The sequence below is a fragment of the Topomyia yanbarensis genome, chromosome 3 (genome assembly GCF_030247195.1).
Source record: "Topomyia yanbarensis strain Yona2022 chromosome 3, ASM3024719v1, whole genome shotgun sequence".
NCBI classification, from domain to species: Eukaryota; Metazoa; Arthropoda; class Insecta; order Diptera; family Culicidae; genus Topomyia; species Topomyia yanbarensis.
Window position 1 is genome coordinate 98,757,721 of NC_080672.1, and position 24,416 is coordinate 98,782,136.

Consider the following 24,416-nt stretch of genomic DNA (forward strand, 5'->3'; position numbering starts at 1 on the left):
TTGAGCGATTCTCTGAGTCCTGCCACTTTCCCATGTAGTATGTGTTATCAAAAACATCGCGAAGCATCAAGTTCTAAATGTTCTCAAACGATATAATATCCGAAGAGAGTGATAAGAGTTATAAGAAATGTCTCATCACACTGTTAGGTGGATTAAAAGCGTTTTTCACATTAGAAAAACTACAAAATATGTATGATTTGCATTACGGAGCAGAAAAATCATTAAAAATATGGGATTTTGGGGCCAAAATGACCCAGTACCCCACTTTCCCGTATTTTCCTAGAAACAAAAATAACTCCATTGGAATACTAAGATTATTTCCTTTCAAAAGAAGTATAAATTGTAATTTTCTGATTGCTACTTCAAAAGTAATAGCATTTAATGTATTTTTCCTCCATATTTTCCCATAGTACCAATTTCCAAAAATTTCAAGCAAAGTGGGCGGGGGTCTAAAATTGTCCAAATGATGTGAAATTTGGTATCTGAACTTACTTTGACATTTGTCACAATATGAGAGGTGGGGGGCCTTTGAGAATTAAAAAAATTGCAATGCCCTAATACGGATATTTGAACTACACATCAAAAAATAATGAAATTTTAACGTAAAAGTAAATCAATACGAATGTAAACATACACAGATTGAATCAAAAATTTGATTAAAAATTAAGTTGAATTCGATGCACTCAATGGGAGCATCAAAAGCATAAAATTTGACGCTTTCGTTCGTGTGATATTACATGTCATTGATTTTACAGCAATATTGGATTAAAATGCATTAAAGTGCATTGGTTTGCTGTTAAATGAAACTGTAATTTTCAATCAACGTGTAAAATTATAATAAATATCGTTTAAAAAAGCACGACAAGTTGTGTAAATTTATGGTGGAACTTTATTTTACCTTTATATCCATGCTCCAAATATGTGCATGAAAATAAATTTAAAATCACAAAATATTTTTTTTCTGTGTAGAGTTTGTACATCGTTCGCTTGGGTTCGATGTTCGAAGCGAACCTGTACATCGAGACGAAGCATGTTTGAGGTTGAACGCGTGCACGAAATGTTGTACACAGGTACAAACTTGTCGATGTTCATGGGAAGTCTGGATCCAACGAACCGATTACCGTATGCATTCGGACATTCGCCACAGTGGAAGAGTTTTTTGAGTTTAATTAGTTGTCCAGTCGTCATCTTCGTCAATAAGATTAGCCGCTCTACTGTGCTTTGATGTTTTTATTTGATGTGATAATGTTTTACTTTAGTTTATCAGATGTATTGTTATTTATAACTATTTATAACCCTATGACTGATTTAGACTCCAAAGCCCGATGGATATAATTCTGTTAAATAAATAAAAACAAATGAATAATTGGACAATACTACTTTAAATCTCTTCATAAAGTGTTTGTTTACATTTCATTCAGTTGTTATTTTTAGCTAGGAACCATGCGCCTCCATATCAGCCAACAGTTAAAAATGTCGATTTTTAACCTCTCCGGGAAAAACATGATCTTGAAATTCGAAAAGTAGAGATCATTTCCCATAGAATGCATAATAAGTGACCATTCCGAACTATTTCACCTGATTGTGCAGAACACATTTATGAAAAAAGATTTCGCTATCAGATCACCTAAAATATATTTGCACAATTAAGTCGTAGTTTGAATCAAGTTTGTCGAACATTTAGAAATGATAAACAAAGTTCTTCAAATCCCTTTTAAAATGAGACTAGTTGTGCTCAAATCGGATCAAAACTGAAAGAGCAATATGTTTTTAAAGTGAAGATAGATACTGTGGTTTCTAAAATGAAAATCATTGGAATTACCTGACATAGCGAAATTTAAATCGCCTTTAAAATGTAATCCTCATTCGATGGTCATAAAATTTGGAGAATATGTTATTCAATATAGAAAAAAACTAGGAATAACAAAATATATCAATATTTGAAACATAGGGTTCGTCCGGCCAAAGAGCCAGGCCAGTTTTTGAACGTTAATAACTTCCATCATACTCATACAAAATTATTTAATGGTAAGACAATTTTGTCAAAAATATGTTCAGCAATGTAGTTCTAAAATTTGGAGTATGTATAACATGCATTAAAAAACGAGAAAACTGTGTTATAAAAAATCTTTCGAAAACTACTCGAAAATGGTGAAAATTTTCAGCTCCTCTCGGTCAAAGCCGCCAATATGGTGCACCAACCGAACACTTAAGTGATGAAAAGTTTTGAATATAGGTCCGCTATAGATTCATGTCTATTATGATTCGTATGTGGCTGCTTGTGGCGAACGGAGGGTTGTACAATACCGAGAAGGAAATATTCGTGAGATGTACACGGCTGGTGGATAAATCAGTTTGTGTCGTTCCGTGCTACTAGCAGAGGCCATCATTTTCATTTCCGAATGGTGGAAGGTAGCATATACACTAGACTGGTTCAATTTTTGACTTTTAGCTCCACCAGGCTCTACTGATTTCTTTTATGGCCCTTAGTAATTGTGCAAATTTTGGTACCGATCGGTTGTGTCTACGGACCCTCCAAAAATTTCAAAGTTTATATGGAAGTTTGTATGGAAAATCGGTTAACATTGAAAATAAATTCTTAAAAAATCACTTTATCAATCAATTAATCAGAACACTATATATTTCCAAAGGTAAGCTTCTACTGAACACATTCGTGGAACATTAAAAGTTTATGAAAATTCGCTGAGAAAAGTTATTAACTAAAGAAGCGGCATGACTTCAAAACAAGTGGATTTTAATATTAATCATAGCAACCCTGTTTGAATAGCTGTATCCACCATACGCGAGCGGTGGGTTGCAAGTCTAGTTTACACAGGCATAACGATGTAGCTATTCAAACAGGGTTGCTATGGTTACTAATAAAATCCACTTGTTTTGAAGTCATACTGATTCTTTTGTTAATAACTTTTCTCAACGAATTTTCATAAACTTGCAATGTTCCCCGAATGTGTTCAGTAGAAGAACACCTTTAGAAATATAAAGTATTCTGATTAATTGAATGATGAGGTGATTTTTTAAGAATTTATTTTCAATGTTAACCGATTTTCCATACAAACTTCCATATAAACTTTGAAATTTTTGGAGGGTTCGTAGACACAACCAATCGGTACCAAAATTTGCACAATTACTAAGGGCCATAAAAGGAATCAGAAAAGCTTGGTGAAGCTAAAAGTCAAAAACTGAACCAGTCTAATACACATACACACACAACACACACGAAAAAATCGATATTAAATAAACTGACCGAAGCGGGAACCGTTATTGGTTCCCGCTAATTTCATGACCGAGCCGCAAATCTTGAACAGAATGAATTGTGATTGCAGTCGGTTTCAGCAAGTCTTGTCAGATGTTCGAAAACTATGTCAACACCGGAAAAGAAGGTGATGATTAGGATTGACCTCCTTGGACTAATTTGTGCAGCCTGAAAACCATTTGGCCCAATGCGAAGCGTTAAATATAGATGAGCAATAGTACTCTAACCTAACGGCTTCAAATGGATAAAAATTTCAAAGTGGAGGAATGTTCAGAAAGGTTGTTTTGTGGGTAATTTTAGATTTAAATGAAACACTTAAGTCCATTGATCCTTTCTGTCCATTTGACCACAAAGGATTATTGAAATAGATCATAGACATTGTCGAGGAATGTGAGACAACCAGTTGTAATTTTACCTTAACACGTAAAAAACGATTACTAAATATTTTAATTCGATTACCTTCGTGGACTAAATCAGCACTCTAGAAAATTGGTTTACCATTTCAAATTTTCAAATATTTTGAGTGAATACAGTAAGTATCCCCAAATTCGAAATCCCATTGATGAACTAATTTTTGCTGCTCATAAGAGCTAACTTCGACGACGGGCTTCTGGGAATGCTGTTGCCTCGTGTTCAGGAAAGTTTTACACCAACTGACGGTTTCGATTCACATTCCTCCTCGGAAAACAGAACTTTTGTACTTACTATCGAGACATCATTTGATACCAGTCAGTTGTTTGGCGTTCGCACAAGACGTGCGTGTTTTTTTATTTTGGTGCCTAACTAGCGCTAATTTGATGCTAGTTTAGACTTATCTAATTAGCAGTAAGTTGGTGTTAGTTACTGACGAGTAGAATCCGAAACCCTTAAAAATATTCTTAATGTAACATCTTGTGTCTCTATGCCTAAAAAAATTTGGACCGCTTCAAATTTTTCCCATTTGGGAATTTTGCGCACAAAAAGTCCATCTGAAGCGCTAAAAATGGATGGGTAATGCTAAATAAATAAGCGCAATGAAGTAGAATACACTTCAGTTTCTCCGTGCAATTTGGATTGGAAAATAGTAAAACATTAAAGGGTTGTGTATGACAAGACCACGGCAACATCAAAAATATGACCCTTTTCAAGAGCGTGCAACACAATTCGCGAATGAATCTCCATCTGTCAAAACTGTTGACTGAAACCGGGCTGGAGACTATATAATCTTCCTTAAAATACGCTATAGCCAATTCTCCTGCTCCCATATGTTACAATCTGCTATACATATAACAAAATTCTGAAGGCAAGTATAATACCATGCTCTCTGCCTTTACTTTTATACACTGGAAGCTCCATTTACGAACCAAACCGGGGGTTCGTAAATTGAATTAGTTCGTAAAAAAAGTGTTCGTTATTTGGGATTAAGTTTGTAAAAAGAATTTGCTTCACATTCTTATCAACATGCGTTGATTGAGCAATATTTCCGATAATCCTAACAATATGGGTATTTTTTAAACTGACTTGATAAGTAGATGATGAAAATGAATAATTGGAACATTTTCGAAGTCCAATATTTATGACGATTGCCGGTTGAGCAATATTCTAGATAACCAAAAATATGGGTTCTATTTTCGTTATACACTCGTCAACCCCATTTCAAACATACGCATATTGTTGAGGTCATAGAGAATTGATTTAAACCGGAAGTCGCCATCTTGGATTACAAAATGGCTCAAGACATCGATTTCCGTGATGCACTCGTCTAGCCCATTTATTAGTAACAATTAACTAAGAATACATAAGTATATAACTGCATGCTGTACTGTACGAACTCAAACTTTTCAAAAAGAGTTCGCTATTTCGAAATTAATTCGTAAAAAAGAGTTCGTAAATGGACTACTAATCTATTATATCTAATACTAATCTATTATTTTAATTAATCAACGATTTTTTTTGCATTGATCGATTACAATCAACAACTTTATGAAAAACAACCTATGAACACGGATACTCAGACTGGATAAACTGGGGAAAAATAATTTTGAGTCCAAAAAACAAAAAAGTGTGTGTCAATAGGCTCATCACCCACAAACCGCCAAAAAACGTATCCCCAACGAACAAACCGAAACCCCACATGCGCACGAACGATTGCATCGTCCGGACGATACAGCCATCATGTTGCTCGTTTAATATTCGAGCGACGAATGATTAAAACGGTCATGCAGCACCTGCTATTTGTGAACTACCCGTATTTGATTGAGTCGCTTAGGTGCTAGTCTGTGCGATTTCGTTCATTTTCGCGCTTAAAAACTGGGAAAATTTCTAAGCAGAAATTTTTGAAATAGGAACCCAATATTGAAACGTTAGAAGTATTCTTGTTCAAAAATTCGCAAATTAATTCAAGAAAATATTGGCGCCCTAAAGGGGGTAATCCATATTTTGAATTTTTTTTTCAGGAAACGCAATTCAACAATAACAATTTTTTATTATTAAAATACATTATTTTATTAGTAGTCCATTGATTAATGTTGTCTTCAAAAACTAAGATGTAGTACTTTTCAATTCACGGTCATTTTCGTAATTCGGTGAGGCATCCAAAAGAGGGCAACCAACAATTCACGCCTCCTTTCCTTATCTTTCGTTTTTAAGAGTTATAGTGTCTTTGTCAAAGTTGTTGCAAAGCATCTAGCGCTTCATTTGATCATTTCATATTAGTTCGAAATTTGGCGGCGCAGTTATCAAATATTTAATGGAACGAGATAGAAATATGGTGCCTACGATAAAGTTGTATGTCAGGTAATTATAAGTATATCTTCGGAAGACCCTAACTTTGTCGATCCTACAATAATGAAATATAGCGCATTTTTGAAAGCATAATCCGTAAGTTAAATTTGTACCCAAAACATGCTCCATTTCGAAATGTACAGGACCTAAAAAGTTTGCATCTTCATATTTCTATCTATCTTCATTTAAAAAAAGTTGATAACAGCGCCGCCCTTGTACCCAAATTTCGAACTATTACCCGCTGCTAGAAAAAAAAATGAATGTGCTTTTAAGGTGGTCTGTTAAACGTTGTAGACCTCGTCAAACAGAACACAAAACCATGTTTGAAAAACATTTTCAGGATTTTCAACACGATTTTCATTTTTCTGCGCGGTCATTTTTCAACAGATTTAAAATTCTTTGCGTTTTGGAAAGAAGAAAAAGTGACCTTTCCAACGGGAAATTTAAAATCGGTTTGAATAATTTTTCTTCCACAATCATCTAGGGTTAGTGCTTCTATAGTTAAGGTGTACCAATTGTTGCAGTAGTGGGTTATATGGCTAACTAAGGTACCAACCATCAACAAATATTTATTATCGATTCATCGCACTAAAATTATGCGACAATAAGCCTTTTATCCTTGAAATTTGCTCCAAAAAACTAAGGAAAAAATTGATTTTCTTCGAATTTTGAGCTCCCTTGCACCTATAGTTGATCTAATGGTCCTATAGTTGCAAGTTCCATAAGAAATCAATGGGATTTGCAACAATAGGAACCGAAATTAGCGATTGCACCACTATTGGTACATGTGTTCCTATAATGGTACAAGCGGTTTTGAATACATAAATTGGTTATTAAACCATCCTTATATTTTTCCTATGAAGTAGGGATTGAAAGCTTTTGTTTAATGTATTAACATTGCCCATAGGTCTATTTGTTGATTTAACAAAAGTTTTTCTTAAGTATGCGACTATTGGTACATCCACCCTAATGCACTTTTTTATTATAAGTGTTTTGTTAAACATATGTTTTTCAAAAAGTTCCGAGAAGGTTTTTTCAGAAAATAAACATTTTTCGGTGCAAAACTCATTGCACGCACTGCGATCAGAATAATTCTCTGGAAGTTTGCTGTCAACTCTTCAGTAGCGATTATGACTTTTTCGATTTTGAAATATTCAAATTTAAAATACCTAGGTTGAAGTTAGCATATTACTTATAGTACTATGAGAGCAGTTTATATTAATTTGAAAAACACCCTTATCAACGTTTGACATTGGCGGATTGCCACGCAATATATCACTCAATCTTAATTTAATTATTTGAATACCCACAATCATTCAAAGCATGGAAAACTTTTCAATTAACTCCCCACCCTCAACAAATCAAATTAATGCCAGTTCGAGCAGCGCCACTCATAGCCACAAGTCGATTTCTTTACTACCCATGATCGCATAGTTGTCCCGTTTTCTATGGGATTTCCTATCTTTATGGGACTGATATGCGATCATGGGCAGTTTAGGTAAGGAAGTACCTCACTACTGGATATAGGCAGTATCTAGATACAGAAGGAAGTCCACTTTGTTGCTTTGATTGATTGTCACCCAATTGAAATCCATAAAGTCTGTCATCAAGGTTCGGACCGACCCCATCTATCCTTGTCGTCGGTTTAACAAAATTCACGTTGACAGCCGCTCAAGGGCGGATGTCCTTACGATAGTACTACAGATATTACAACCATGATGTTTGTAGATAGATAGTCAGATAGCACACGCACACACACAGCGTCACTGCTGCTAGTGATTGAGATGGTGATTGAAGGGGATGAGATGGAGCCAAAATTTATCAAAACATTAACCAGGCTGGAGTGTAATTTATTACGACAACGGCAACGTCGAGCACGAACTGCGGCCAAATTCACCAGAAGCAGTTTATTTGATGACTCTGTTATCACCCGAACAAGGACGATAAATACAATGACGAATTGCGACAGCGGCGACAGCGTAACCGGATGTAGTTGTCTTTTGATAGATCTGTATTATATTGCGTTCTATTATGTAATCAGGAAAGCTTGTGTAATTTTTCTTTTAATTATGAAATACAATACAACGTATAGGACACTATATAGTTTCATCAAATCAATTCTGTATGATTAATATTAGTGTTTCGTCTAGTGCCTAGGGCCTACGTTGTGTTATCTAGGTTCGGTTTTAATCGGACGTAGGGAGCTGAGATTCCTTTCACAGCGACTTTTGTTCCTTTCGAGCAGGATTTTTCGTGAACACTTCACAGAAGTAAAAACACTTTTTCATCTATCTTATTATTTATTCACACTAATGTGGTTTTCGTTTGAAGCGAAACTGAGTCAGTTTCTAATCCCAACTGCTATCAAAATGTATGAACTGACAGCGGTTGGGTTAGAACCTGACTCAGTTTCGGGTTCAAGCGCAATCGCCATAAGCCTAGCGACATTAAAACTTAGAACTAAGCCCAAGACGGGTAACTCCTTTAACTAAGCCCAACTTTTGACTAAGCCCAAGACGGGTTGAAGACCGACCGCCTAGAGCGGTGGCTAGACTACATACTATTTCCCTGATTTGGTTCAATTCATAAAATCTATTTATATTTAAATGAGCATAAATTAAACGCCGCACAACTGGCAACACGGATGATGCATAGTGTCCATTATCACATCCCATCCATGATCCATGAAGATGACAACTGAGGGGACGGTCGAAAATGATGCTGTGCCGCAACAATTAGGTTTATAGAAATTTCGTTCATTGTATTCTACCGATTGAATTTCTCTAGGGAGAACTATTTTGTGTCAAGTTCTGAGACTGTATGTACTAAATATGCCAAAACCGCAGCCGAGAGCACTTTTCTAACAACTAACCATCACTGTAATCTACCGACACTGACGTTGCTAATGTTATTTATCCAATCCTCCAAACAGGAAACGTTTTTGTAATAGCGGCGATTCTGCTGGAACGGAACCTGCAAAGCGTGGCCAACCATCTGATATTATCGTTGGCGGTGGCGGACCTGCTAGTGGCCTGTCTGGTGATGCCCCTGGGAGCGGTCTACGAGGTGTCCAACGAGTGGCGACTCGGTGCGGATCTATGCGACATGTGGACCTCTAGCGATGTGCTGTGCTGTACGGCATCCATACTGCATCTAGTGGCCATTGCCTTGGACAGGTGAGTTATCAATGCGTTTTTTTTACTATATCAACTTCCATCGACTGGGAAAAACCCAAGACGCAGTCAGGAAATTAGCTGCAGTTTAAATACACTAGGTTCATCGCATTCAACAAAGTGTTTCCCTAAAAATCGCATTATTTCTACGTACACATTGGTGTGGCATGGAAGCAACAGGCGGAAAATGGAAGCACTCCCAAAAGTGTCTTAATTCCAATCTTTCCGGGCTATAAGCACTAGCTAATGCGGAAAGATTGCTAGTTTTTCCGTCGCCTCACGGAATGACAGTGATGGGCGTCGGGACACGAAAGTTATATTTTCAGCTACAGTGAGTTCACACGAATACGTACAGGGGTTAGCCTGAGATAACTTTATTCCGACGTGTGTAATTTGTTACCCCCAACATGATTCGTTGTGAACGATTCAACCAAAGACGAGTTCATAGTATTATAAACCGTGTTCGATCATTTCTGATTTGGTTGAAATTTTGCCCTAATATTCTGTATATGTAAATCAGAATATTCTTTCTTGACCATATCGATTTAAACACAATTCTGAACCTAGGCGTAGATATTTTCGAACGCGGGAGGTTTGTAATAAAATGTGGATCCATATTGCATCTGTATCTTACAGAGATAATCAGAGTGTTGTTAAATCCGTTGAACAAATTCCGCACAAATCCATGTGCAATATTTGTTTATAATTATGATATAAATCGAAACACAAAATTCACTTCTGGCGAAACAGGCAGCCACAGTAATATCAAATGAGTCCAAATGGCTTCCAATAATTAATTCAATTGTAATCGATCTACGAACATCACCATTTAATCGAAAATGAGCCACCGAATAAATAAATCAATCCCAGCAGAAATTCGATTTTTCACAATTCATATTACTGATTGGCCTTTTTAGAAACTTTTTCCCCGCTACAAACTTCCAAACGAACAGGACCCGTCCTGCTGCAGCTTGCACTGGGAAGTGTCCGCCCGGGTATAGTTAGGCAGGCAGGCAGGCACTCGCTTGAACTATTTCCAATCAAGCTCAACTATGCAAAGCGAACAAACTTTGGCCGGAAAGTAATTCCAAAGTGCAGAGCTGATTCCGGCATAGGGATCCTCCGGATAAGCCATCAACCAGCAACAGCAGCGCCCAGCTAACCGGCATCAGGTTTTCCGCTTTGATCCTACACCAGTCAAAGCCAGCCGAGTGCAACGTGTCTAGCGTCTTAGGTTACTGCACCGGCACCGCCGCCAGGCCGGGAGTGGCATCGCAACAACGACATACTGCACTTTGGAGAAAAGTAATATTAGACCGAGGGGGGTTAGGAAAAGTTCTTGCATTCTTCCGGCAATAGTTGCTCGTGTTCGATATTGCAAAACAGAATTCGAGACTCTTATGAGTATTGTGATTTTGGTGTTTCCTCATCCAAGCGGGAGCAATGCCGATGGGAAGGCGCTGCTGTGGGCTCTTGTGCACGTGTAACCAGTGATAGAAAATGTCAAAGCACTTGCTCAATTCAATTAAACATAAGTTCTTCTGGCTGCATCGGGCAGGATTTCAATTCCCACGCGACTACTTCGAAGGCATCACGGTCGGTTAGAGCATCGACACCGAGGAGAACAGGATAAGTAGATCACAGTTCCGCATGGTCGTACTGAAGTAGCATCGGAGGCACCATCCGCAAGGGATAATAAAGTTTCAATTTGTGGAAAACTAGAAAATGAAGGAAAGGTATGTCCTGAGGAAATTTAGTAAGAACAGAGATGGTTGTGTAAATTTAAATGATTTTTTTATTTCAAATTTTCTTTTTCGTTCATTTTCCGTCGGTCTCTGTCCGCACTATGTGTCTATCACTGACGCCAGAGAGGTGATTCCACAACCAGATATCGGGTCATCAACACATAGACCAACGGCCCTACTTCCCTTGCAAAGGAAAACGTGAGACAGAGTTTTCACTTTAGAAAATCTCACTGACCTCGGCTGGGATTGAATCCAGACCCACTGGGCTAAGTGGCATCAGTCACACTTATCACTCATCTACCGGCGCAGTCTGTGGTCATTCAAGAATGCATTTAAATTGATAAAAAAATTTAATTAAAAAAAGCATATTTTGCATAGGTTCAATTAGTATAAAGCATAAAAAAATCAGTTAAGCCTTCGGTCGAGCGTCTTTTAACTATTACCATTATTATTCTATACAATCACCTCGTCCACTTTATTCCACACAATCAGTTTTGGGTCTTCTTCAGGTTCCGCTTGACGATGGACTAATAGTCCTCGATTGGGGCGTGCTCTAGTATGTATCTTATGCGCCATCTGAACGTTGTTGGCAACATACCACTACATGTCCTTTTTCCATAATGGCAGACTTCAAAATCCGGCCAAAATAGAGTAGAACGATCGTGTTGCTTCTTGAAAGCTAGCAAACATTTTTTTGTGCACTATTTCATGTAAATTTTCTGATTGAAGGTCTCGGTTTCAATGAAAATGTCCCTTTTCAAACTACAGTAACAGAAAGCATGCCGAATCAGATATTTCTGTGTGAACTTCGACAGCTTCAAATGCTTGAAAATATCGGCCACTTTTCCCTTCCGGTTGACATTGCGCTAGTGGCAGTTTATTTGGCTACTTTAAAAGATTTCGTTAACTCGACGTGCAGTTAGTAAGCAGAGATTAATTGAGACGGCGGACTCACGAGTTTCTCATGGTTCAAGAGGTACTAGCTCATGTTGTACTAGAGAATCCCTCGAAATGTCAAACAGAAAACGGGTTTATAATCGAAGATGATTTGCTTTTCTCTGGAGAGTGCTGTATATTCCTTGACATCGGTTGTGATGGATTGATTATTTATATTTTATTTAGGAACATTTTTTTTTTCAAAATTTGCAGATTGCGGATGCCATTACGTATTCATTAGCATGGCACGCAACATCCGGATCATTAAGACGCACCAGCTGTGTGTCATAAGATCAGAAATCGAGTGTGAGCCATAAAATCCGAAAAATTGAAGTTTCAACCCAAATTTGTTTCCGATTTTTTTAATGTGTCATAAGGTCTCTGGCACGACGCAGATTCATTATCGGTTTTAATGTTACAAACTGCCTCAAAACATCTGAAATCATAAATTTCCTTTTCAATGAAAAACTGTTCAGATTGAAATGCTTAAAGCTATCATTAAAATACTAACTATTTCTTCCGCCTTTACGAGTTCAAGTAGAACCCCCCTTTAAGTACTTAATTTACGTTTTACTAATCTTCTGACAACTTTCCTAGTCTATTTAATGTGCTGATTTCTCCCAATCTGGCTGGTGTTGCATGATTTAAAAAACTTTAGACATTTTTGCTCATAAACAATAACAAATGTATGTAGCAACGATCCTAAAAACAAACTTAGCAACGAACAATAAACAATTGTTACCAACTTTACGAGCCTGATAGAAAGTTCGATCATCAGATTTATTTGTCAAGGTTGGCAAAACTGAAGGGACCGTTCTTCCTCTATTACTTCAAAAGATCTAGTACACGATGTATCATGAAATTTGGAGTAATTCTTCGTGAGTTGGTAGTCTCGATTAGTCTCTGTAGTAAAGATTCTGGAGATATGCAAGGAAAAGTTCGCTGTGTTGCTCCTCTTGCTTTGACGACACTTTTGTAACTGAACAGCAAATGTCAAAATCAAAAAAGGGGCATCTTTCTTCCCGCAGACAAATTAGAGTTGCTCAGATTTTTTGCATATCGTGCAAAGCAATGCGTCGAGCTTAAGTCTTCCAAAATTTGATCGTAAAACCTTTTAAATATCTTTACGAAATATTTAGTGATTTTGAATGAAGCCGATTTACCAATAATTCATATTTATACAGGTGTTAGAATTGCATAGATGTGTTAGGATATTAGTCTATTTGTCTTAATTAATTAAGGAATTATATACAAAGTTGATGCTTAAAAATCGAAAAAATATTGCATATTCTGAAAGTACACACTTTCGAAAATATCTGTGCATTATCTTTCAAACTACAGCCGTTCACAGCGCACTGGTTCCATCTACGAATAAATTTAACACAAAACTTTGAACACGATTATCTCGGAATGAAGCTTCTTGGAAAAGACCGTTGCGGTGAACGCTATATCTCAAAAACTACTTATCCGATTTTCACCGAACTTTTTTTAAATTGTTCGTATTTACATTCTGGTATATCTGAACGGTTCATTTTTCATTCAAAAATTTTCGAGTTTTTGCAATAAATTTCTATTTAAAATTTTGAACACCTCAAGCATCGATTTTTTTTTCAACATAATATTTTGATTGGATTTTTTTATTTTTTTGGAAGTCAAACTTACTTTTTTGATTTCAGTTGAGCGGTTCGTCTGGCAGAGTGTTCACCGCAAAACTCTGCCATAACTCTGTTAATTTTCAATATTTTCTGTAATACAACTTTTATTTTCTTCGATAGTACTACCAATAAATTATCTTATTCGGTACAATATTGTCAAAAATCTCACAATTACAACCTTGTGCAAATTGCAGTAGCAAAAAAGAAATGCAATAAATTAAAAAAAGGAAGATTTCAATGGAGATAGAATTCAAAAACAGAAAAAAAAATAAGGAACAAGCAAGAAAAAAATAATAAATAGAATAGATAGAACAAAACGAGAAACCTGAAAAGTGGCATTTAAATTAATTGAAAAACCGATTTAATCCACCTAGCAGTGAGATGAGACATTTCTTACACATTTCACTATTGGATTAGTTTGCAGAACTCACGAGAAATAGACACCCAACTAGAGGTGGGATGAAAACAGTTTCTAGCCTTGCACGAATAAAATCTCGAATAAACTGAATAAATTATAGAAATCAACAAAACGACCGAAATAAAAAAGTAAAGTAAAAAATGAAATAATAGATTTTTAAATTCATAAAATAAGTAGCAAAATTCATATAAATCAAAATTATAAAATACACGAATCAAATTAGATTAGGTTATTAAATAAAAATTAAGATTATATTTAGAAATAGTTATAAGATTAATAAAATAAATTGACTCATGCTAACAAATTGATTGAAATATAACGAATGACTGAACATGAAATGATATGAATAAAATGAATCAAATGAATCAAATGGATCAAATGAATCAAATGAATCAAATGAATCAAATGAATCAAATGAATCAAATGAATCAAATGAATCAAATGAATCAAATGAATCAAATGAATCAAATGAATCAAATGAATCAAATGAATCAAATGAATCAAATGAATCAAATGAATCAAATGAATCAAATGAATCAAATGAATCAAATGAATCAAATGAATCAAATGAATCAAATGAATCAAATGAATCAAATGAATCAAATGAATCACATGAATCAAATTAATCAAATTAATCAAATGAATTAAATGAATCAAATTAATTTAATTCATCCATTGAATACAATGAATCAAATTAATGAAATGGATCAAATGAATAAAAAGAATGGATGAACAAAATGAATAAAGTAAAAAATAAATGAAATGTATAAATAAAACAAACGAATCAAATAAACAAAATGAACTGAAGTGTTTTCATGCTTCTTTACTTGACGCGTTGTTTGAAGATTTTCTGGTGTTTCTACTTTATTGTTGGACCTTAATTAGTTATCAGGAACCTGGAACGTTCAATTTGCTTTGGAATTCGAAGTTTACTTTTTGGTCACATATTCCCGAAAAAAAGGTTTATGTACAGAATAGAATTTACTGGTCTAGTATTTTAACGCGCAATTGAATATAGTAAAGTGAGACAAGGTCATATGTGCTTTCAAGTCCCTTGAACAGAGAACGACAGGGAGAATGCGATTCGTGAATGAGACAGGTAGATATTTCAAAGTTTTTATTTGCATTAAAATTTATTTCAGTTTTCAAATTTATTTCAGTTTTTATTTGCATTCAGTAAATAGTGTGAAATGTCGATAGCATAAGAGCCATGCATTCAGTTGGTTGCAATGCAGTCTCTTTCCATTCATCCTTATAGCTTTCATATTGTTTCGTTCGGAATTCTCGTGCAGGAAATATGGATAAATAAGTCCTATACAGACCAATACTGAGAAAAAAATGGTTCAAACTACTCAGTATATCCAGATATGGACGACAATAAGTTAAAGACACATTGTAGTTACACACCCCATCGAGAGTGGATACTTTGGGGGACTTCTTTTTCTGGATCTAATTTGTGGATATTTTTGGTCTTTGATCCGTTATTTCTCATGAAAGTTCGTACCAATATAACGAAGGTGCAGCTGATACAACTTATGATTTATTCGCCTGTGCCACGTTCCGTCTTCGTTCGAAAACTCCAAGGGTGCGTTGGTCCTCCACGAGCATAGTCCAGGTCTCGTGGCGGTAGAACACCACCGATCTAATCAGCGTCTTGTAGATAATCAATTTCGTTCGGCGGCGAATTTTGTTCGATCGGAGCGTCCTCCGGAGTCCAAAGTAGGCACGATTTCCCGCCAAGATCCGTCTCTGAATTTCTCTGCTGTTATCATTGTCATCGGTTACCAGTGAGCCCAAATACATGAATTCGTCGACCATCTCAATTTCGTCACCGTCAATCCGCACTCGGGTGGGAGGTTCACATTGCCGTCTCTAGAACCTCTTCCTCTCATGTATTTTGTCTTGGAAAGGTTGATGGCAAGTCCAATCCTGCTGGCTTCAGCTTTCAGTCTTTGAGCATATGTTTCATTCAAAATTCAATAGAGATACGAATAGTTTAAATATCGCACGTGGAATGTCTCATTTGAAAATTTTCATCGTCAAACTTTCATATTACCCAGTTAAGCCAAATATTTTTCTGATATAGCCATGAATTTCCTTAATTATAGTGTAGATAAAGGCTTTGAATACAATTGAATTAAAGTTGAGTTGATGTAGCAGCAGTCAAAAAATAGTTTTGTTTTCTCAAACCTTCGCAATTACAATTAATAAATATTTCAGAATGGCAGATGATCTTATCACACAACTTAGAAATGGATACAGAAATAGCTAGATAGATGCGATAGAAGAGAAACAGAGAGAGAGAGAGAGAGAGAGAGAGAGAGAGAGAGAGATGGGGGAGGGGGGCGTGCGAGGAATGGCAAATGATGGTTAATGCAGTGACATTATTTTTATAGGTATATTATTATGATATATTGATTTCTTACATTCTTATCATAAATAATGTAAGTAGTAATTTTTGCGCCATAACCAGTATAACCTAAATCTTGCAAAAGAGATAAATTTTCGCTAGATTTTTGGGCTTCAAATATACAGTTGCTTTCGGTGACGCCACAAGTATAATTATATTAGAAATCTTTTATCTCCCTACTAGGTGAATTACTTGTTGATCTGTGTATTGATATATCATCCAACATTTACCTCATGATTGAACGCAATGCCTAATCCAAGGAATAAATACTAGAACTCACTGTTTCTTTATCAACGCATTATTTTGTCTTTGAAGTGAACTTATATATTGATTTTTGAGAAATAGTTCATTTATTATAAAGGTAATTCACAAAATGTTCTCAACATCGAATTCCTTGAATCACGTAGATGTGTTTCCATACCCCGATATTCAAAATCGGTTTAGTTTTGCCCCTAAAACACCAGTAAAGCAATACTCTATATGAAACAATCTCATTTTTAATTAGTGGAAATTGGTAAGCGAGGACTAAAAATACAAAATGTTTAATATCTCCGCCGCTGGTGCACGGATTTTGGCAATCTATAGCTTGTTAGAAAGGTATATTTACAAGCTTTCTATTTATGTGCAGACAATATTGTAATGTTCAAAAGTTATTTGCAAAAAAACTGCTGTGTTTTGACAAAATCGCCCATATTTCAGAAAGTCAAATGGCAACGTTAGGGCTTTCATTTGAAACTAGTTCCTTTAAGATCTGTTCAACCATTGCTAAGATAATTACATGACATTTTGTACATACATACATACACACATACAGACATTGTCTCAATTTGTCGAGCTGAGTCGATTGGTATATGAGACTCGGCTCTCCGGGCCTCGGAAAAAGTTTACAAAGTTTGAGCGAATCCTATACATTTCTTTTGTAAGAAATGTAAAAAATAAAATTGAAAAATTAAGAAAAAAATAACTCCAATATCCACTAGACAAAACGTTCCATGGTGACATGACCGGGAACTCTAGTGATATGGGGTAACTCACTCCCTGTCAGAATGTGATCCGTACACCGAAAACTAAATATCAGAATGGCGGTTCGCAAATATATTCAAAATCGAATTTATACACGCGAAGTCACATACACGCGAGCACACGCGACAAACATACGACAATGGACATACGGTTGTAAAATACAATTCATACACGTGAAGTTACGTACACGTTAGCACACGCGACATACAAACGCACACGCGATCGAACACGTTAACGCACAAATGCTCGAGCCCTTGGCGATGATACACGCGATCGCGAAGTTCCTACGCCCACACATACCTGAACCGTTCAATGAATATCACATTCAGAATCACGGCCCGCTACAATTGGCTTAAAGCAGTGTTTTAGTGGGCGACATTGCCTGTCTCGTCTGCAAATTGTAGCATGTGATTATGACGGGGAGCCCTTCCGAGAACCTATCTCTATAGCTCCAGTAGGATAACTCTCGAAAAAAGAATGCATTTCAAAATGTTTCTTTTTCAATTCAAAATGCTCATGAAAAATTGTCCTTCAAAATGCAGCTGGTTTCAAATTGTTTTAGATTTTCTTTCGACATAAAGAGATCAAAATGTTTTGTATACGACTGTCCCGATATCCTTGTATCAATAAAAATATATAAACTGTAACGTGACAGATTGTGGTTGTATCGTGGCAGATCATTACTCCATAAAATCAAAAAAAAAGTTTTTCATCAGTTTTCTTGATGAAAAACTTTTTTTCGATTTTATGGAGTATTCTCAATGATCTGTGATATTTCGAACTCTTCTTTATTTTTCAAGCTTCCACTTAAAACTGTGTTTACGCAAATTTGGGGGCCAACGGAACAGACTTTTTCAGTTTAGTCGGACAACCTCCAAACTCACTGCGAAAATTGTGTAACGACGTATCCTAAAAACATCGACGCACATATCTAGTTCCGAGATCCCCTATTACAAAATGAATAAAATAAAATTGAAAATAAATCTGCTTTAGCAAGCTTTAAATTAATGCAACCTCGAAATGCGGTATAATTGGACAGCATGGAATTAAAAATAACAGCTCGGGAATTGTCTTGATTGCATTATGCATATCAGCACAGCGGATGAAAAAAAAAATCGCCTGTGTTTACCTTACCACCCCTTTCAGTTAAACCGGAATCCGCTCGGCTAATGAAAATCGATTGGTGTTTTTCATTTCAATGCAAATTTATCGAGTTTGCCAAGTGTCAACGGCAGCGCTCTTTACAATGGAAAACATCTGGCGTGAGCTGATATCACCAGTTGCAGCAGCCATATTGCGTGCAACTATCAAACTACATCCTGTTCTTTTTTGGGCCGTTCTTTTTTCTAGATATTCCTGCTCTTGTGTACCAACGTGCCAATGTCACGCAAAAAGTAGTTACGTGTACATATAAGCGTCGGTTGCGTGGCACAATCGATGACAGTTCCATTTACGAATGCATTTTTAGTCAAACACAGCACCATCGTTACACAAATAGTGACCGCAATGGAATATGTCTGCTGACAGCTAGCATGATGTAGTTTGCATGATTTATTTGATTGTTAGGGGATAATCCTTGTTTGATATGCACCATTCCCCCGCTCATGGATTTTATTTCAGTGATTTTCAATAAAAAGGTATTAAACTTTTTCCCAACTATGATTGAGTTAACCACTCATCTCATCATTTCAAAAGCATCCCTTCAAACACCTTTCAAAGTTGTGTACATATTAGAAAAAAGCAGCATAACCACAATGATAAACATGCTGATGCTAACTTTCGAAACAAAAACTGTCCCTCCCAGCCGCAGAAGCTCGGTAATGGAAAACCAACTTGCCACATTAGTAAAGTTTAAGTTCCCCATCAAACATCCAATTTGGCTTTACCTCCTACGGTAGCATCTGCCGGAAGATGCCGTTCCTTCTTTTATCGCCTGGGCCTGGCCTCGCATGGCTTCCGTGCGGTGCGGCGCGGCGCGGCGCGGGCGGTATGGCGAGCGAGCAGCAGTGCAAAATTGAGTTACTTCGTTCTGACACGGAAAGCTTTTAAAAATGATTAATTAAATTCCGTTGCAAGAGTTTAAGCCATAAACCAGAACGGATGCCCTGCCTGGGCTTCTTTTGCCAACAATAAATGAAATGGGTGTTTTTTTTTATCATTTTCTTACTTTTGTTCACCTGCGGGAGTGTAGATATGTGTAGGAAGAGCTCTCTATCTCTGGCTGGGCAAGCTTCCTCGTCTTCTGTCGAAGCTCATCTGGCGAGAGGTAGCACTTAATGGTCTAATTTGGTATAGTGTCCAACCTCTTCGTTCGAGGTGGACTGGAATTTTCTCCAGATGTTAGTAATGTAACCGGAAACCTTTTTGCTGGGTCGGTTAGTTCTTTCTGCTAGTTACAGGGATCAAATTCATTCAGACGGGCGAACCCTTCTTGTATTGAGGCAAATAGTTTCACCAATCGAAACGAAGATGTTGCGGTTTTGTTTGCGGGATACATTTAGAAATGAGATGAGACCATTGCAAATTTAAATCTAACCTCTCAATCGGTTCGATGGAATATTCAGGGATAAGATCAAACACGAGCCCGGTTCGAAGCTACATATGGATACCAATATACACAATACATAGTTTTGAACAAAATAGTGGTTCTAGACTAGTCCTGCATTACTCAAGTTTTTCACACTTCGTTTAAATCACCATTCGAACCAGTCGATGAAACCAGTTACGGATCGATCAAAATGAGAACTACACATTCTTCAGTATTTGGAAGTGAAAAGCAATATTATAGATATGAATTTGATCAAAACAAATTCATTATCTTTCCTTGAGCAATACGGAATCACATATATACCAATATCCACTGGAGAGATGCATTTCAGTACCGTCTTTACGCATGGGCACACTGGGCCAGTGCCAGAGGCCCCCGAATTTTAGGGGCCCCGTGATGAGCATAGGCCGGTAAAATTATACTAGCTATATGCACTGCTGGTACCATGAAAATTTAAAAAGAAAAGAGCGGCCCAATCTTTATTTGATTAGAAAAATATTTTGATGAGTGATGGCGACAGACACTCGACCAACCAAAGAATCGTTATTCCTTATCCTGCAGCAAGAAACGTGAGGCTCGGAAATGAATCATCCGAATTCTGAATCTTTCTGATTTTTAATCATCTAAAGAGAATTCGCTAACACGATATAGGTTGATTTCAAAGCCTTCTGTTAGCGAATTGGAATGTTTGTTGAGAAACAAAATGTGACTTTTCTGAAGCCGCATGTGTCTAGTTTCATCACATCAGAAACGTGGTACTGATCACGTGCAGTATGCTAAGAATAACACTTTTGTAAGCCCCGTTGTTTGCAAAATAAAAATTATTTTTTTGTGAAATACAGTCGTATTCTTCGCATTTTCGTGTTTTGACGTAACCAAGATAAATATATATATATATATATATATATATATATATATATATATATATATATATATATATATATATATATATATATATATATATATATATATATATATATATATATATATATATATATATATATATATATATATATATATATATATATATATATATATATATATATATATATATATATATATATATATATATATATATATATATATATATATATATATATATATATTATTTTATTAACATTTTATTAGTATGACAGCTTTATTATAATGCATGGTCAAATGGAACAGATAAACGAACCCTCGTAACATGCACTTCTGATTTCAAAAAAAAAATTAAAATTAAAAACGCATCAAACTGAGCGGTATTTATGTAGTTTATATGATGGGTACTTCAAATATATTTTTTTTGGCTTCAGAACTAAAAATTGTCCACGAAATTATTGCACTATGTTGAAACCGTAGCCAAAAATTAATTCGTTATCCAAATCATGGAAAAGATTCAATTTGTGAAGTGTTGGGAAGAGTGCTGAGTTCTGAACCAATTTGGGTTGTGAATCATCAAAACTTTTTTTCCTGATTGACCAATATCGCCAGCGATCTGCGTAAGTTTATATTTTATCATGAGCCAATAATTGTCAAAACACAAAAGCGTCCAGTCGTATTGTGTTGTTTTTGACGTTTCCAAAATAGTGTTATGGCTGGTTTGTAAACCATCTCTTGGCTGGGTTATGAATCATTCGTTTTTCATGCTAGATTTGTACCAAAACTGTCAAATATCATCGAATATGCGGTTTTTCTTTCTACGATGACAAATTGGATTAAGCCGTAAATGAAAGGCACACGGGATAGACGAGGCCTTATGCATATCATTAGAAAAGATGTCAGACTGTTTCGTCGATTACTCGGCCTACAATGATTGGATAGCGCTTAAATTTCATTTTGACTGGCCAGTCAAAAAAGTTTCGACCTCGCAAAGTTTTTTCGCCACACATACAATTATAAATGTTTGATTTCGTTTTCGGATTTGTCATATCGTTCACAATCCAGTCACTTTTTTGAAACAGGCAAAAATCACGTCCTGCGAACTGACTACAGATTTGCAGCTTTCCAACGCTACATTGGATTCTTAGGTATCTTTATTTTGTAAAAAGTTACATTTCAAAAGCAAAATTCGGTTCTCAACTCAGTCCTCTCCCCGAATATTCAAAAACAGATTTGAATGGCAGTCATAAGCTTTTGCACAGTAGTATCTGTAGCTGCTCTCCCAACTTTCTTATACTGTCATTACATTTGAATTTCATTTTTAGCAACATCTGATATTTTTAATTGCTACTTCGTAATTGCCCAGTATCTTTCGATTCATTGAAGTGTCGGGCAGTTTGGCATATCGTCGCTGTTGTGCTATCTTATGACAAACGCCATTTTGGGGTAAACTGAGTTAGATATGCAACATTACTTGTCTGAAAAATCTCTACAAAGTGGCGTTTTCAGAATTTTGACATTCTGCTTGGGTACTAAGATATAGTGAGAAACGTACTGAAAAATTCTATGATTTTTGTTTAAAATGACTGTGATTGGGGTTTGGCGCAAGCTATCTTGATGTATAGAATGTTTTTCGATGTAAAACTGTCTGAGAAACAGAATGGCATAATCATTTTTTTTGGCAACACTGTAACCTTAAATAACTATTTTTTCTAGATTCCCTGACTCATTTCCTTCAAAATGCATCTTACCGATTGTTCATAGACCAAATGAAACCAAAGATATGAATAAAAGTTAATAATTGATGATTTTTTTCTATGGAAAATTTTCCATGCACGATTATGACACGCCATACAAATTTTGTCATCAATACACACCTATGACACGTGTGAGTGCGACTTTTGTTTACATTTTCAGTAACAACTCGCAACATAGTCAACCGATCTTCGTAATATTTGAAAGATTAATACAGAATAGATAGAAGCTTCAGTTGTCTTCTATGAAGTGTTTCTATCATTTATAAGTTTGAAGATATTCAATTTCAAGCTTTAAAAATCGTTTTTCTCGAAATGTGCTAAATGGCACTTGTCATAAGATAGCACAACAGCGACGATATGGGGCATAAAATCAATCTTGACGTCTCTGTACAACTCTTGAATTGATTTTGCATAACGGCACGATGTCAAATCAGGCCAAAGTACCGAAGAACCTCAGTCTTGTCTAAAAGAGGTAATTGACATTTTTGAAATCGCTCGTTGTGGTAAGTTCCCCGCATGGTTCATAATCAATCTTGAAACCGTGGTCTTTATGGCCTAAGTCGTTTCTATATTTGGGATGAGATAATTTCAAATTCTTACGTTCACTTGGTTAAATTTTCTAGTTACGTTAATTTATAAAGAAAGATCACCACATTTACGAAACTATTCAAAGAAATTTCACCTAATTCACAGAATATGAACATTACCCATTAAACTATATTTCAACAAAATTTGGTGTTGCAGTGCAGCATTTTTAATCGTCGGGCCTGCAATCTGACGGTCTGGATCAATTATCATCTTCAGTGGATACAATTCTACTTAGAGTTGTATACAATTCCAGTGAATATTCGGCTACTGCCGTGAGCGCAGGCATTCCAATCATGAACCAATAAAGATTTAAGTCTATATTTCCAAGGGACCTGATGGTTGGCCTCAAAATAGTCGAAAGTCTGCTGAATTATGTGGCTTCTACTATTGTGTTAATGCGTTGTCCTGTATCTACACTCCCTGCAACTTCAAAGAACGGAACATAAGCGATTCACAGCCGGAATTCGACTCTATTCAATTCGAACCCTGTAAAACACAGCGTAGGGTGAAATATCATAGGGATCATTTGGTTATTCTGCTTCGTACGGCTGTGAGCATGTGGGGCAGTTTTCTCGAGGATAGCATTAAGAGTGAGCAGCCCAAAAAATCTGATAGTCCGCGATAGACTTCTAAACGAGTAATGCTCACCCATCTATCAATGAACATTAGTATATATTGACATATAATGGCATTTATAATAGATGTTGTAACTCTGATAACCAATAAGCAACCAAATGCGTCTTAACGGCTACCTGATATGCATTTAAGTAGTCTTAAATCGAAGACTACATATTAAGAAGACTGGACATGCCGTAGACTCAGGTGATTCGCATTTCTAATGCCAAAAGACCCTGACTGCTACGGTAGCAGACAAAAAGTTAAGTCGCCGGTGAGCTCGAAGCTTGCATATACAGGTCGGACTCGATTATCCGGGGATTTGAAAAAAATCTCACCCCGGATAATCGAATCACCCGGATAATCGAATCAAACTTTTTTTTTGCGTTATTTCATGAATTTATGCTTCATTCGTGGAGAAATTGGAAATAAAATGACCAGGGCAAATTTTCCTATTATGGTAAATGTACCTATTTTGGCCCTAGTCGATTTTTCAGACTTTCAGGGTGTGATTTGCATTTTCAGTTGGTTTTCATTTATTATTCATATTGGTAACGAGTTAACGATATGTATCAGTTGTTTATAGCTATTTGTACAAGAATTCTAAGATAAACTTTTTAATAAGGTGTGTCTTTTGCAATACAAGTCAA

The 24,416-nt window shown here is 36.1% G+C and overlaps 1 protein-coding gene across 6 annotated transcripts in view; it reads left to right on the forward strand.

The window, feature by feature from the left end:
• The window catches only part of LOC131694211 (5-hydroxytryptamine receptor-like), a 572,517-nt gene that overhangs the window by 437,971 nt on the left and 110,130 nt on the right, over window positions 1-24,416 (forward strand). For all 6 annotated transcript variants that reach the window (XM_058982716.1, XM_058982714.1, XM_058982718.1 and 3 more), the window contains one exon: window positions 8,970-9,213. In XM_058982716.1, the coding sequence (XP_058838699.1) occupies window positions 8,970-9,213 (244 nt within the window). The remainder of the gene's footprint in view (window positions 1-8,969; window positions 9,214-24,416) is intronic.